This window comes from Helobdella robusta (assembly GCF_000326865.2).
Source record: "Helobdella robusta unplaced genomic scaffold HELROscaffold_33, whole genome shotgun sequence".
Lineage (NCBI taxonomy): Eukaryota > Metazoa > Annelida > Clitellata > Rhynchobdellida > Glossiphoniidae > Helobdella > Helobdella robusta.
The window spans coordinates 1,850,046-1,867,434 of NW_008704623.1; the positions used below are offsets into that span (position 1 = coordinate 1,850,046).

A 17,389-nucleotide genomic window follows, 5' to 3' on the forward strand; every position below is an offset into this window, starting at 1 on the left:
GACTTTCTTAATTTTTGTTTTTAATTTCTTAATTTTTGTTTTTCATTTCTTCATTTCTTAATTTTTGTTTTTCATATATAGTCAGTACGTACATTTGTTTTTTAATGCGAGTGCCCATGATGCAGTTTTAATTAGCGCTAACAACATGCTCTTAACAAATGAATAATACATACACACAAACACATTTAAACACTATTATGTAGATAATAATTTAGCTTAGGAGGTATAAGTGATTATAGGTTGTATATAGATAAGTGTTGAAGTAGGTAAGCAACTGACCGGTTTGAAAGAGTTAGACAACTAGTTAAGCTCTAGGGAGCATGGTTTCCTGGTATATAATAGGCGACCACACGAGTTAAGCGGAGATATCTTAGTTAAGTTGAGAGTTATCTTAGTAATCTCTAAAACGCTTCTAAGGCTCAACACAATCCGAAACAACTGAACACTCCCTTTGATAATCTTTAAGTTATTCTTAATAGCGTTTATCAATTTTACAATTTAACTTTTGTTATAATATTAAACAATATAAAATATTATTAACAATAATGGGTGAGTGGTTTCTCGTTCGATTTCGATTATTAAACCTTATGACATTTTAAACACTAACTAATACTCAACACACGTAAGTCGTTAATTAAAGTCATCTCATTACTTTAGAACGAGCAGTATAACAATACGTTAAGCTTGACCTGGCAAAAAAACAGAGTAATAATTCTAGCGTAAAGTTATTAATGATTATAATTCCAAAGGTTTGGCGCCATTTTTAATAGTATTATAATTGTTATATTTAATAATAAATTATATTATTGTATTGTATTATATTATTATTATTATTATTGTTGTTGTTGTTGATGTTGTTGATGACGTTGTCGTCTTCCTCCTCATCATCTAGTTGTTTACCTCGTTGTTTCTTTGGTGACATGCATATCTTCACTATTTTTTTTAATTAAAAAACAACAGCAACAACAACAACAATAATATTTGAAATGGTTTTTATTATTGTTATTATTATTGTTGTTATTTATTTAAAGGAATTTTTTTCGCTGAAATGTGATAACCTCTGGTGCAAAAACTTAAACGTTTGTATGTATGTATGTATGTATGTATGTAAGTATGTATGTATGTATGTATGTATGTATGTATGTATGTATGTATGTATGTATGTATGTATGTATGTATGTATGTATGTATGTATGTGTGTAAGTATGTATGTATGTATGTATGTATGTATGTGTGTATGTATGTATGTATGTATGTATGTATGTATGTATGTATGTATGTGTGTATGTATGTATGTATGTATGTATGTATGTATGTATGTGTGTATGTATGTATGTATGTATGTATGTATGTATGTATGTATGTTTGTTTGTATGTATGTACGTACGTATGTATGTTTGTGTTTGTATGTTTGTATGTATGTTTTTTATTCGCCAATAGCAACATGCGATTTTCATTGTCATTCCTCCTTCCATTCATCTTCCATTATTAAAATATTCACATGTACGTATTTATATTTTATATTGCAGAATTTATACTTTTATTGTTATTGTAGTTATTATTATTATTATTCTTCTTCTTCTTCCTCTTATTATTATTATTATTGTTATTGTTATTAATGTTATTTTCGTCCTTGTTAAAATTCCTATTTTAATGTTTTCGTTCTTTTTCATTGTTACAACAACTTTATCGCCACAGTAGTAGTAGTAGCAGTAGCAGCAGCAGTAGCAGCAGCAGTAGCAGCAGCAGCAGTAGTAGTAGTAGTAGTAGTAGTATTAGTAGTAGTAGCAGTAGTATTAGTAGTAGTAGCAGTAGTAGTAGTAGTGGCAGTATCAGTACTGTTATTGTTCTCGCTTCTGATTTATCTTTTTCAAAAAATTATACTTTCTTTTAAATTCCATTAAATTAATTTAAAAATTTTACTTTCTGTTTGTTTAATGAAATTCACAACAAAAACAATAACATCCGTGTATGTATGTTTGCATGTATGTATGTATGTTTGTATGTATGTATGTAAGTATGTTTGTATGTTTGTTTGTATGTATGTACGTATATAGTTACTCCATTGTTTGACTCAGATAGCGTTACGGTACAAAAAGGAGTCAGGGATAATAAATTATTTTCCATCTGAGTTTGTGTGTGCGTGTGTGTGTGTGTAACAACTTAATAACACGTGAATGATGAAAATTAATTATTTTTTAATGTTCTTCTCTTTTTTTTTAAGAAACAATTTTTTCTCTAAAAAAAATAAATTTTTTTCAAATTTTGTTGTGTTAATTAATCATTTTTTCTCTGGTGGACATGCTTGCATTTTCATTCATTCATTCCTTCATTTATTAATTCATTCATTCACTCATCCATCCATCAATCCATCTAATCACTCATTGATTCATCAATTCATTTATCCACCCAATCACTCATTCATCAATTCACCCAATAATTCATTTAACAGTGAGTTTAGGCCGATGCCATCTTTTATGGGAAGCCAGATTAGCAGGACAGTTAAAAACCTTCTCGCATTCATCGCACTGGTATCTAACTTTTTTGATTTTGCAACAATTGTGGTTGGCCAGCTCGAAGGAGGTGTTGAATTTTTCGCCACAAAGTTTGCACACAAAATCGCCCAAATAATCATGAAAACGTCTTGTTGTTGGTTGCTGTTGTTGTTGTTGATGTTGTTGTTGTTGTTGTTGTTGATGTAGTTGATGTTGTTGATGCTGTTGCTTTTGTTTACTCGCGAGATTAGTTCCGTATTGGGAACTCGATTTTAGATTTTGAGATTTCAAAAAAATCGATTGAAAATCTGATGGCTGTTTGTTGAGTTTCGCCGATTGGTCTGCCATCTTTCGTGTCAAATTGAAATCCTTATTGTATATACTTTTAAAATCATTTCTGTTGTTGTTTTTGCTGCAGCTGCTGTTGTTGTTACTGTTGTTGTTGTTGTTTTTTGAAATCATTAATGTGCTTCTATAAGTTTTACCTGAGTTGGGTTTCGCGCTGTTGAAGTATAGATGATGATGTTGTTGCTGCTGCTGTTGTTGTTGTTGTCCATAGCAATACTGATAAAGTTTTTGATGTTGTTGCTGTTGTTGTTGTTGTTGTTGATGATGATGATGATGTTGTTGTTGTTGCTGCTGTTGTTGTTGGAAAAAGTTTTGATAATAGTGGAATCTTTGACTTAAATGTTGAGCAATTATTAGTTTATTTCTCTCAACATTTTGCAGAAATAAAAATTGTTGGCGGAGGCGTTCATAATAATAATTTTGAATCATTGGATGAGTGTTGTTGATGATGTTGTTGTTGTTGATGTTGTGGTTGTTGATGTTGATGTTGTGTTTGTTGATGATGTTGTTATTGTTGATGATATTGTTGTTGTTGATGATGTTTTTAATGTTGATGTTGTTGTTGATGTTGTTGTTGTCGTTGTTGTCGTAGTTGTTGTTGTTGTTGTTGATGTTGTATTTGTTGTGATTGTTGTTATTGTTGGCGTTATACTTGTTGATGTTGCTGACTGTTTGGTGGCAACTATTGCCTTTACGGTCATTTCTATCCTTACAATCGTTACCTATGATCATTTTATCATCATCATCTTCTTCTTCTTCTTCTTCAAAGTTTATTTCATCACAATCAACATTACCAACACCGTCATCATCATCGTTACTATCATCATCATCGCCAACTACATCAATCATTTTGTGTTCACCATCGCCTATTTTGGAAAACCTCGGAATGAAATTTTGGCCGATGTCGAATGCTTCACATCTAACTAAACCCGAAGTGTCAATGAGTTTGATTACGTCATTATCATCATCATTATCCCCCTCTACTTCTTTTTCTTCATCATCTTCATCATCATCATTGTCGTTGTCGTTGTCATCAAAATTAGTTAGATGTTCAAAACTTTTGCTTAAATTTAATGGCTCCGATGGTATATTGTCGGCGATATTTTTACCATTAGTAGTAGTTGTAGTAGTAGTTGTAGCAGTAGCTAGAGTAGTAGCAGCAGTAGTAGTAGTAATAATAGTAGTAGTGGTAGTATCATTATTATTATTATTATTATTATTATTATTATTATTATTATTATTATTATTATTATTATTATTATTATTATTATATTGATAGTTGTTACTATGCTCATCGGCTTCAATGTTTCTACTTTGAAACTGGCTTGGTTCTGCCATATTAACTCTGAAATTATAACTATAAAATAATTAAAAATAATAATAACAATAATAATTATAATGATAATTATAATTATTATTGTTGTTGATGATGATGTTATAAAATTGAAAACGCGCCCTCAAAGACATAAAATTATGAAGCTAATAATCCCTTAATGTCAACTACAAAGAAATTAAAGTCAGATATCGTCTCCTGAACACGCTATATTATCGCTTGTTTGAAAACTAACAAAAACAAAGATATATTACAAAATTTACAAAGAACTAAAATATTGTCACGAGCTTTTTGTAATATCTATGTTTTAAGCATCATTGGTCGATATAAAGATGACGTATTTATGTATTGTGTTTGTATTTATGTATATACGTACGAACATATGTATGTATGTGTGTAAGTATGTTGGTTTGTATGTATGTGTAAGTATGTTGGTTTGTATGTATGTGTGTGTGTGTATTTATGTATGTTATTTCGAAACGAAATAAGACGAGACGAAACGACACTGTGATTGATTAATTTACTACCATGTTGAATGGTCTTAATTGGCGGGTTGATAGTAACTGTGGGGCTCGTTAAAAAATGTGTTATTATTTTTATTACTCATTATTATTATTCGCAAATATAATTTATATCATAATTAAATAATAACATTATTATGATTGACTTTAAAGAACCATTTAAAGGTACCTTAGCAAATGTCCTCGGAACCTTAAGTTTAATTGATGATATCAAGCTAACTTCGATGACGATTAATGTTAATATTTGTGATATTTAATGTAATTTAATATTATTTATAATTTATTATTACTATTATTATATTATTATGATAAATATTAATATGTTTTTCAAGTTCATTATTATTCTCCAACACAAAACTTATAACTCAAGCTTAACGAATCAAAGTTTGAAAAATTTTCAATTTAAATTTGAAAGAACATTCAACTGTTTTAAAGTATATATACATACATGCATACATATATACATACATACTTACTTACATACATACAAACATATAAACATACATACATACGTACATGCATACATCTATACGTACATACAAAGAAACAAACATACATACAAACATACTTTGCTGAAATCCGTTTTCACTTGGTTATAATTTGGGAATTTTATTTATGGGATGAGGGTGATAATATTAATTATTATAGTTAATTATTTATTGAAGTGATAAATATTAATAATTTTAATAATATTAAATAACAATAAATAATAATAACAATATTATTATTATTATTATTAAAGTTGTTGTTGTTCTTTCCACTATCATCATAATCAATAATCAACATGACGATTTTTATCAACATCAACAACAACAACGACAACTCATCATCATCAACAACAACGACAAAATCATAATCATCATCATCATCACCATCCTTTTCGTGACGTCATTTCTGATTTATTCCTCAACTAATTGATAAGATGACAAGTTTTGCCCTTGCTAACTAAAATTTTCTTGTTTCACTGGCTTTAAAAAAAACGCTTAATTGTAAATATTTCTCGTAACTATTATCAAAACCATCAATAATAGTATTTTTAGTAATAGTAGTAGCTACAGTAGCAGAAGTAGTGGTAGCAGTAGCTACTGCAGCAGCAGTAGTAATAGAAGCAGCAGCGGCAGTAGTAGTAGTAGCAGAAGTAGCAGTAGTAGTAGTAGTAGTAGTGGTAGCAAGACTATATAAAGGAAATTTGTTCATACCTCTTAAGAATGTTGTGTCAACACATTGAGCGCATTTTTTTACGTATACGGTCGTCATCATTATTGTAATTATTTTTTGACCGTCATCGTTGTCATCATCGTCAGCGGCAGCCACAGCAGCTACCACAACAGCGACATCATTATCATCAACAGCTGCAACATCAACAGCTGCAACATCAACAGCTGCAACAATGTTGTTAGCTAGAACGTTAATCTTTTCGGCAAGCATCATAGTATTGATTGTGTGTTTCGCACTGCTCATATACATGCTGGCGGACGATGTTGATGACATTTATCAACAACCCAACAACAACAACAACAACAACAACAACAACAACAAAAATCACAACAACAACATAAACAACAACAACAACAAAGTCAAAACAATCAACACACTTAGCATCAGCAAAACACATTATAATAATAAGTATACTTCTACTACAACTTTTACTACTATCACGGCTACTTCTACTACTACCACCACTGCTTTTGAAACTGCAACTTCTACTCGTACTATTGCTACTACAACTGCTGCTGCTGTTGTTACGGTTGTCGCCACTGCTTCTACTACTACTACTACTTCAACTATTCCTAATACATCAAAGATGGTTCTAACGATTCTTACGACAAAGAGTCATTTTAGTATTACTTCTACTAATGCTACCAATGCAGTTTTAAGGAGTAATAGTTCTATCATTAAATCTGACATCAGAGTTTATAACGTAGATTCTTTAAATGACATCAACATCAACAACAACAGCAGCAGCAACAACAACAACGACAACAACGAAACTACAAACAACATCAACAACAACAACAACGACGACAACAACAACAACAACAACAACAACAATCACTATCATCATCAACATCAACTACAAAACCATGAAAAACTAGTTGACTTTAGCACGCCGGCCATGCCGTCTATATTTAAATTTCAACAAAACAACTACTTCCAACAACAACAACAACCTCATCAACAACACCAACAACAACAACAACTTCATCCTCATCATCGCCAGCGTCGTTACCAGCTGCCTCTAACCAAACTGAATTCCGCAAAGCCAAAAACTCCATCATCAAACAACAATTTACAAACCTCTGCATCCAACACGCCACCACCGTCATCACCATCATCATCATCTGCATCAAACCCATCATCCTCCTCATCATCTTCATCCTCTCCCTCATCATCTTCATCCTCATCATCATCATTATTATCACCATCACAAACTTCCCCACCAAAAACGATAATCAAACTGGGGTTTCTCTACACAACAAACCCCAGAGGTCTAAAGCATATAGATTTTCCTGGAGCTTTCAGTTATGCCGTCAACAAATCAAACACGGAGATCCTGAAGAGTATAAACTACGTTATTCACCCACTGACTGCCAACATTGGGCAGAATTCAACCCTGAAGATCGAGACGGAGTTCATCTGGCAGAATGTCTCTGCATTCATTGGGCCCGAGGTAAGCTGCTCGTACGAGGCTAAGTTGGCCACTGCTTGGAATCTGCCCATGATTGGATTTGTAAGTTCATTTGGCCGCTGGGAGGACTGTATTTAGAATTGTGATTGTTTTTGTTGTCGTTGGTGTAGTTGTTGATGTTGTTGTTGTCATTGTTGTTGTTGTTGTTTTTATTGTAATTATGTTGCAAAAATCTTGCGGACAAAAATTTTTATTGAAAGTTAAGAGTGATTTGAATACTGAAATTAATAAAACGTAATTAACTTTTTTCTCACCCCTCTCTCTCCTTCTGATGTTTCCAACTCTCTCTTGCTTTCTCTCTTTCTTTTCCCGTCTTTTTCTCCATCTCTCCTTTTTTGTCTCCTCTTTCTTTCTATCTTTTTTCCTCTCTCTTTTTATCTCTCTTGATATTTCTTTTTTCACACACACACATATATACATATATATATATATATATATATATATATATATATGTGTGTGTGTGTGTGTGTGTGTGTGTGTGCGTGTGTGCGTGTGCGCATCAATGTAATGTGATAGGTAATCATTGATTGAAATACTAAAGTAATTTAAATATGCATGTACCATAATGAAGGAGACGACGACAACGACGACGATGATGATGATGATGACGATGATGCTGCTGCTTCTGCTGCTGATAGTGATGATGATTGTGATGATGATGATGATGATTGTGATGATGATGATGATGATGATGTTGATGACGATACTATACGATGTCAGTTCTGTGGGCAAAATGTAGCATCAAATATCTAGAAAGTAATTAATTTGAGAAAAAGAGAGAAAGAGAGAGAAAAGAGAGAGAGAGAAAATATATGAAGAAAGCGTATAAATCCATTTATTTATTTATAGCCAGTATAATTGCAGTAACATTTTCCAAATCGTAATCATATTTTTCCTGCTACTACACTGCTGCTAATACTTCTGCTACTACTACTGTTGCTGCTACTACTGCTGCAACTGCTGCTGCTGCTACTACTACAGAAATGTTTGGACTCAAAATTGACGTCACTGAATAATACGTTCGCGCGAACATCGCCTTCAATAAACAAAGTTTCGAAATCTGTGATCGCCCTTATGAAGTATTTCGAGTGGACACATTTTCAAGTTGGTTGGTCGGTCGGTTGGTTGGTTGGTTGTTTTGGTTGGTTACTGAATTCATTAATTGATTGATCAACTCCCTAATTGTATGACTAATTGATCGATTTATTAATTAACTGATTATTTGATAATATTCAATATGATAAAAATCACACAAAATTATTAACTATAATTTTCTTTATTATAATCATAATATTATAATTATTTAAAGGCAGTGGTGGATGAGAAAGAAGTATGGAAGGAGGCGATCCAATCGTTGAGCGAACTGGCCAGTGAACATGGCATAACCATGAACAAGAATGCCTATCTGAGTGAACCATACTACCAAAATGCTAGGAATGTTCTTACTAAAACTTATACTAAAACTAGAAGTTTGTTTGTTTGTTTGTTTGTTTGTTTGTCGTTTTTCGTTAGTTTGTTGGCTGTTCCATGAATTTGCTTATTCACTGATTCACTTATTCAGTTGTAAATGTTGTCAGTTCATTCATTTGTTCTTTTGTTCGTTCGTTCCTTTATTCATTCATGTTTACATTTATTTATTTATTTATTTATTCATTCATTTATTCATTCATTCGTTTATTCATTCATTAATTTATCTATTCATTCATTCATTCACTCCATCATTTATTCATTCATTCATCAGCAAACTCCTTACAACAATTACACAATTTCTCATTTGCCAAACTTTTCCAGTTTACATTTTTTTCGGAGATCCAGAAGCCCTGATAGATTTCGTGAGGGCGATGACGGATTTGAACCTGGGGACCGGAGAGTACCTCGTCATAGCCGTGCAAGAGGAAATCTTCGAACCCAAGAAGAACGCGGAATATTTTAAAAAATGTCGGTGGAAATGGCTAGAGAGCTGTTTTTGTGGTCAACTAATTTTGTCATAACTTTATCATCATCGTTATTATTTTCTTTTTCTCCTCCTAATTATTTATTAATAATAATTATACACAATTAATTATAATTGATCATTAATATTATTATTAATTATATAATTATTTATAGATTTCGAAGAGTTCAAGAAGGAGCAGGCTCTGGCATTCGCAATGACTCTCATGCTCTTCCCTCGAACTCCAAACGAATCGACCAAGTACAAGACATTCATAAAGGAGGTCACGGAATACACGCACCAGAAGATCCAAGCCTACACGGATAGCTACCAGCTTAATGTAGGATATCTTGGGAGTGTTGGGATTGGAATGGAGGATGGATTTGGATGGATGGATGGATGGATGGATGGATGGATGGATGGATGGATGGATGGATGGATGGATGGATAAAAAAAATTGTTTGCCCAATCCTTTATGATCCAGATCACAGTATCAATATATGCATCGCACTTGTACGACGCGGTGCTCTTATACGCAAAAGCCCTCTACAACGTCATCCTTGATGGCTCCAAACCAAATGACGGAGCGGCCATTATTTCTAAAATTTGGAATTCCACTTATGAAAGTTGGTTGATTAATTGGATAGGTTGGCTGATTGGTTGGATGATTGGTTGGTTGGGTGGTCGGTCAACCCATCAACCCATCCATCAACTCATCCATTCATCCATCAACCCATCCATCAACCCATCCGTCCATCCATCAACTCATCTGTCCATCCATCATTTTGTTGCTCCAGGCATCCAGGGCCACACCATCTACATTGACGAGGATGGCGACGCTGAAGCCAACTACACAGTCGTTGCTCTCATCGACGACGACATTTTATCTTTTACCGATTTCCCAGAACATTCTACTTCCGCTACTACTTCCGCTACCACTTCCGTTACCACATCCGTTACTACTACTACCACTGCCGCCACTACTTCCACGATCGTTACTACTACTTCGGCCACTATTTTTAGCTCCGTAACTGCAGCTATTAGTAACAAAATTGCAGGATTTTTTAGCAGCAGTGCGAGTAGTAACAATGGTGGTAGTAGTAGTAGTGGTGGTGGTAGTAGTAGTAATAGTAGAGGTAGTAGTAGTAGTAGTAGTAGTAAAAGTAGTAGTAGTAGTAGTGCAAGAGAGAGAAGAAAATTGCAAAATGAAGACGATGCCTTTCGCATTTACGTGAATAAAGATGCCATGATACACAACAAAGTTTCTAAATCACTGAGGCCTATTGGCCATTTCATCTCTAAAGGAACAGAGATACCGGTTTGTTTGTTTGTTAAATGGATGGTTGGCTGGATGAATGGTTGATTGGATGATTGGTTGGCTGGCTAAATGGTTGGCTGGTTGGATGGTTGGCTGGCTAGTTGTTTTGCTGGTTGGTTTGTTGGTTGGTGGGCTTGCTAGTTGGTTGTTTGTTAGAGGATTGGCTGGTTTTTTAATGTTGATTATCATTATTATCGTCATTATCATCATCATCAGGATTTCATATACGAACGTAAGATAAATTGGGTCGGCGGGAAAGTACCGAAAAGTGAACCGAAGTGTGGATTCGACGATTCAAAGTGTAAAATTCAGTCCGGTCGGTTTATTACTTACCATTCCATCCCTATTTCTCTCTACTGTTTTGTCATAATTAGTAATAAAAAATATTTTTGTATTCTTTTTTTATCTTAGGGTGGCCAATAGCGTTGATTTGTTTGGCGTTTGGTTCCATTTTTGTAACTGGCGCTATTTTTACTACAAGGTCGTCATCATTATGCCAGTTAATTCATTCATTCACTCAATCAATTCTTCATTCATCCATTTATTCGCTTGTTCGTTTGTTCATTCATTCACTCAATCAATCAATTCACCCATTCATTCATTCAATCGTTCGTTCGTTCTCTTATTCAGACATTATTTGTACGAGCAAAAAGTTGCGAGTTTGCTATGGAAAATTGACTTCAAAGATTTGTTGATGGCTGACCTCGATCATGATTTGCCAGTGAACGACAAGATGGTAAGGCCATCTTTTTAAACTAACCAATCAGAGGACGGGAAACAACATAATGGATAAATGAATAGAGAGATGAATGAATGAATGAACAAAGTGATTGATAAATGAATGAGTGAATGAATGAATAAATGAACGAGTAAATGATGAATGAATGAAGCATCATCATCGGCATCATTATATCTTTCCAGAGAGGAAGATTCGGGAGGCTGAGTTACTTATCAACAGATGGTAGCCGTGACTCTATCAAGTTATCTAGAAGTAAGAATAAAACATTTTTTAATATCCTCTTTCTCTCTCTCCTTCTCATTCTTCCTCTCCTTCTTTCTCCCTTTCTTTCTCTTTATTCTACTCTCTTCTACTCGCTATCTATCTTTTTCAATTTTTTTTACTACAAAACCACTACATAACTCAACAAAAAAGACCCATTGCATTTCGTTCAAAAAGTTTTCCTCTCACTTTCCCTCTTTTTTTTTGTCTGTTACTATCTTTCTCTCTCTTTCTTTCTCTCTCTTTTTCTCTCTCTCTTTTTTTCTTTTTCTTTCTTTCTCTCTTTCGCCCCAATACCTCAAAACACCCCAAACACCCCAACGTCAAAACAGACTCATACGCCAGGATAGCCTCATACAAAAGCTCGTTGGTCGCTGTGAAGGCACTGAAGAAGAAGCACATTGAGCTGACGAGAGAGATGAAGAGAGAGTTGCTGCTCATGAAGGAGCTGTCTCATGATAATTTGAATAGGTTTTTCGAGGCTTCGTCGATTTTTTTAGAGTTTTGGTGTATTTTTTGGCGATTTGGAAATGTTTTTGCCTGTAAATTGCAAGAGTTTTTGACCTTTCGCAGAGCTTTAACTACAATTTAAGTGTCTTTATTAGAGCCAGTAAGTATTTTGCTCTGGTTTGTGTATGTTTTTGGTATTTTTTCAGTATATTTTATAGATATTTCTAGAAAGATAGAGATATAAACTTACATACATCGATACACACACAACACACACGCAAACAAACACACACGCAAACAAACAAACACACACATACACACTTACACACAAACAAACAAACACACACACACAAACAAACAAACAAACAAAGGTTTATAGGGGCTTGCATCGAACCTTTCCACGTCTGCATAGTAACACAGTACTGCTCTAGAGGGAGTTTGAAGGTTCAGAATGACGATGACGACGACTATGGCGATGATGATGATAGTGGTGGTGATAACGACCGTAATTTTAATTTTTCAGAGTAAAAAACATTTTTGTCAGGACATACTGGAGAATGGCGACATACATTTGGATGACGTCTTTGTGGCCTCACTCGTTTTTGATCTCATCAGAGTTTGGAACTAAAATAATTTCACCATATAATAATTAAAGAAGATTCTAATAACCATTAATTCATAATTTCAAAATTATGGATTTTAGTTTTACTGTACCATTTTCACACACACACATACACACACACATACACACACACATACACACACACAAACACACACAGACACACACAACTTTGATATACTTGTACAGAACTGATATACACATACAACCACACACAAACATACACGTACACACACACACGCGCACACAGGGTATGATATTCTTACACGACAGTGATATAATATCACACGGAAACCTCAATACATCCAACTGCTTGGTTGATAGTAGGTGGGTGATTACATAAATAATTATACCTATAATAATTATTTTGATAGATGAATGAATGAATGAAAGAACGAACGAACAAACAAATGAACGAACGAACGAATTATTTTGATGGATGAATGAATGAATGAACGAACGAACGAACAAACAAATGAACGAACAAACGGGCGAACGAATGAATGAATGAAAGAATGAATGAATGAATGAACAAACAAACAAACAAACAAACAAACAAACAAACAAACAAACAAACGAATGAATGAATGAATAAACAAGTAATAAATGAATGAAGGAACGAAGGAACGAAAGAATGGATGATTATTATTTCAAATCGTTCTTAGACTGTAGATTTGCGATTACACCCGTTCTTATTATGACCATAATAATCAAATAGTTATTATTATTATTATTATTATTACTTAGGTGGGTTCTCCAGATTACTGATTATGGATTGCACGGGTTGAGGATGGGGCAGTACCCACAACAGGAGAACCAAGTCATGTGGGAGAGTGAGTGAATGAATGAATGAATGAATGGATGAATAAATGAATTAATGGATGGATGGATGAATGAATGAATAAATGAATGAATGAATAAATGAATGAATGAATGGATGAATGAATGAGTGAATAAATGAATGAATGAATGGATGAATGAATGAGTGAATGTATGAATAACTCATTATTCATACCAAGCAAATGCGATTTATCTGAAAAGATGTATTAATTAGTCATAAACCAGCCAACATTTTAAAATAATCCTCAAATCGAAACCAGAATTAATCTGGAAATCCCCGGAAATTTTGCGGGACCGTACCATTCAGCCGAGGGGTACTCAAAAAGGGGACGTCTACTCGTTTGGACTCGTGCTATTTAATATTCATGACAGGGCTGGACCCTGGGGCCAAACGACCTTGACCGCCAAAAGTGGGCTACTCTAATTATCATAATTCATCCTATTTATAACGGGTTATTGTATTTGAAATCAATTTGAAAAAAATTTGAAATAATTGAAATTAAATACGCCTATTATAGTTGAAAATAAATATCTCCGGTAATTTGTGACGGTTATATAATTACTACTACTACTACTACTACTACTACTACTACTACTACTACTACTACTACTACTACTATTACTCTACTACTACTATTACTCTACTACTACTATTACTCTACTACTACTATTACTACAACTACTACAACTACTATTACTACTACTACTATTATTATTACTACTACTACTTTTATCTTGCTACTACTACTAAACTACTACTACTACTACTAATAATAATAATAATAATAATAATAATAATAATAATAATAATAATAATGGTGCAGATATAGTGGAGAACGTGATGTATCCGCAGAAGAACTGGCTCTGCCGGCCTGACGTCTCGGAAATGAAGTGCAAGGATTTCGTCTCGAAATGCATTCTGGAGTGCCTGTCGGAGGAATCGGAGTTGAGACCGGATTTTAAGTTCATCCGGATCAAGTTGAAGCCCATGCAGGAAGGATTGTTAGGGATTTTTTGGATAAATGAAGGATAAATAGATGGATGGATGGGTGGATTTGTAAATCGATGGATGAAATGATTTGTAGAAAAAAAAAGATTAATCTTTTCTTTCATTCGCTTAAATTTTAATGGATAGATCGATAGATTGAAAGAATAGTCCTTGATGAAACATTCATTCAATCATCCATTCACTCATCCATTCATTCACTCATCCATTCACATATTCCTTCACTCAATCATTCACTCACTCATTCATTCATTCATGCACAGAAGTTCCAACATCTTCGATAACATGCTGGCAATCATGGAGAAGTATGCTAATACGTTGGAGAGCCTTGTAGACGAGAGGACTTACCAATTGGCCCAGGAGAAAAAAACCACCGAAACACTGCTACTCAGAATGCTGCCTAAGTTTGTCTACCGTGTTTCTCATTTTGACTGATTGATAGGACGTAGAAATTAAAATAGGAGACAAAAGATGAGTGGGTTAGAGAGAGAGAGAGAGAAAGAGAGAGAGTGAGATGATTTTAGTTTGGTTGTTTGATTGATTGTTTCATCCATCCATCCTTCCACCCATCCATCTACTTATCCATCCATCCATTTAACCATCCATCCATTCAACCATCCATCCATCCATCCACTGATCACACAGATCGGTGGCCGAACAATTGATGAAAGGCGAGCGGGTGCAACCGGAACATTACGAATCGGTGACGATATACTTCTCGGATATCGTCGGCTTTACGACACTATCCGCCGATTCCACCCCGCTAGAGGTATCTTACTCTTTTTTCCATGATTGAGAGAAGGAAAATTGAAAAGTGAGAGAATGAGAGAGAGGAGAAAAAAAGAGTGCGTAAATAACAGAAACAAAACAAAGAAATCATAATTTTTTTTATTATAGTCATAATTATTTCGATTGCAACCAGAATTATTTGTATTAAGAAGAAATTATTTCATAATATCCCGGCAAGATCGTGAACATGTTGAATGACTTATACACGAGTTTTGACTCAGTCATAGAGGCATTCGATGTTTACAAAGTGGAAACGATCGGCGATGCTTATATGGTTGCCAGCGGTCTGCCCATTAGGAATGGTCATAATTTTATAATTATTAATAATTTTAATGATAATTATTCTTAATATTATTATTTATTTGTTTGTTTGTTCGTTTGTTCATTCATTCATAGTCTTGCAGGTTCATTCATATAAATGCACTGATTCATCAATTCATTCAATTAATTATTCGATCATTTATTCGTTCCTTCATTCATTCATTCATTCATTCATTCCTTCATACATTCATTCATTTATTCATTCATTCATTCATTTCATTCCTTCATTCATTCATCCAGGCAACAATCATGCAGGCGAGATAGCCTCGATGTCCCTGCAGCTTCTACGCACCATCAGAGGGTTCAGGATTCGACACAAACCACAGCATACACTCAAACTTAGAATCGGAATTCATTCGGGTCATTTAGCATTTTTTACACACCCACACACACACAAACACAATTTCTCTCCCTGTCTCTCTCTGTCTTTCTCTCTGTCTCTCTCTTGCATTACACTGCTCGCCCTCTCATTGTGTGCACAATGAAACGTTAGGCGTTTTGTTGACGAGCGCTACATAAATGAATGACGTATCATAATTATCATTGCCATCAACATAATATCCACCAATTATGAATGTTAAACTAGTGACTATGAATAGATTATGCTAATTTGATTAGATTATGCTAATTTTTAGGCCCGGTGGTTGCCGGTATTGTTGGCTTGAAGATGCCTAGGTACTGCCTCTTCGGCGATACGGTTAATACAGCGAGTCGGATGGAATCTTCTGGAGAGGGTGTTTATTATTATTACTAATTTATTATAATTAATAATAATTATAATTTATTATAATTATTTTGGTTCCAAGCTCTGAAAATACACTGTAGTGATCAGAGCATGCTACTGCTGAAGAAACTAGGAGGTTATGATCTGATAGCTCGAGGCTCAATTTGCATTAAAGTACATTTTTTTATTTCAAAACTGTAATTAATACACGATTCAAGTGTGAATTAAATATTTTTTGTCAAATATTTTAAAATAAAACTTTAAAGTCGTTTTAAAGTTAAAGTGGAGAATAACCTTAAAAACATAACTACTCCTCTTCTCACCAACCGACCAATCAGGGCAAGGGAAGAGTAAATACTTACTTCCTATTGGGCGAGGACGTCTCACAAAGACGCCGTAGAATGTCATTTGAAAAACCCGAACTATTTTACCAAGAACACCACAACCAATCATCACTATTTCCGGTTTCAGACGACGACAGCTTAAAATACGGATCAATGAGTTTGTGTCCGCCTAGTTTCAATCATTCTATCAACTTCGACTCCAGCCCCAAGAACGTAAGTGACGACAGTAGCAGTAGTAATCAACTAATTAGTAACAAGAGGCCCCAGCAAGATAAGAGTGTCAGTTTAAATGGAGTGACAACCACAGGTAGCAGCAGTAGTAACAGCTCGTCCACTATTTTACTAACAGAAAACAGTAAAGTCCCAATTGTCATTGTGACCAGAGATTTCCCTAATTAGCTAGGAGGTGAGAAGTAAATAAGGCAGGCTGAGCCTGGAGTCCAGTTGAAAAAGGAATGTGCCAATTCGATGTTTTTTTGTTGTCGTGTAACACATGTTTAAGATTATCTATTCTGTTATTGCGCTATAATCGTCATTATTATCGTTAAGTGTTATTTATCTCTAAAAACCACATTAATGCCAACTATTTAATGTTGTTTTACTGCTATTTGATGTGTGATTATCCAGTATAATCACAAATTATATATATATATATATAT

General features: G+C 34.1%; 2 protein-coding genes across 2 annotated transcripts; one reads left to right on the forward strand and one right to left on the reverse strand.

The window, feature by feature from the left end:
- Positions 1 to 2,441: 2,441 nt before the first annotated feature.
- HELRODRAFT_175447 (hypothetical protein) lies at positions 2,442 to 4,181 on the reverse strand (the record flags this gene model as incomplete). Its single annotated transcript, XM_009022869.1, has 1 exon — positions 2,442 to 4,181. One exon carries the CDS (start codon positions 4,179 to 4,181, stop codon positions 2,442 to 2,444), a length of 1,740 nt encoding a protein of 579 aa, XP_009021117.1.
- A 3,142-nt stretch (positions 4,182 to 7,323) lies between these two features.
- HELRODRAFT_82615 (hypothetical protein) lies at positions 7,324 to 17,129 on the forward strand (the record flags this gene model as incomplete). Its single annotated transcript, XM_009022870.1, has 26 exons — positions 7,324 to 7,428; positions 8,368 to 8,490; positions 8,696 to 8,855; positions 9,178 to 9,348; positions 9,496 to 9,602; positions 9,804 to 9,945; positions 10,117 to 10,178; positions 10,509 to 10,637; positions 10,854 to 10,953; positions 11,049 to 11,118; positions 11,268 to 11,373; positions 11,559 to 11,598; positions 11,970 to 12,108; positions 12,459 to 12,531; positions 12,632 to 12,703; positions 12,957 to 13,033; positions 13,454 to 13,539; positions 13,807 to 13,956; positions 14,371 to 14,548; positions 14,816 to 14,956; positions 15,198 to 15,321; positions 15,520 to 15,643; positions 15,903 to 16,022; positions 16,298 to 16,396; positions 16,469 to 16,560; positions 16,725 to 17,129. Coding segments are annotated over 26 exons (3,195 nt in total), but the record flags the coding sequence as incomplete, so codon positions are not given.
- Between the last annotated feature and the right edge of the window lie 260 nt (positions 17,130 to 17,389).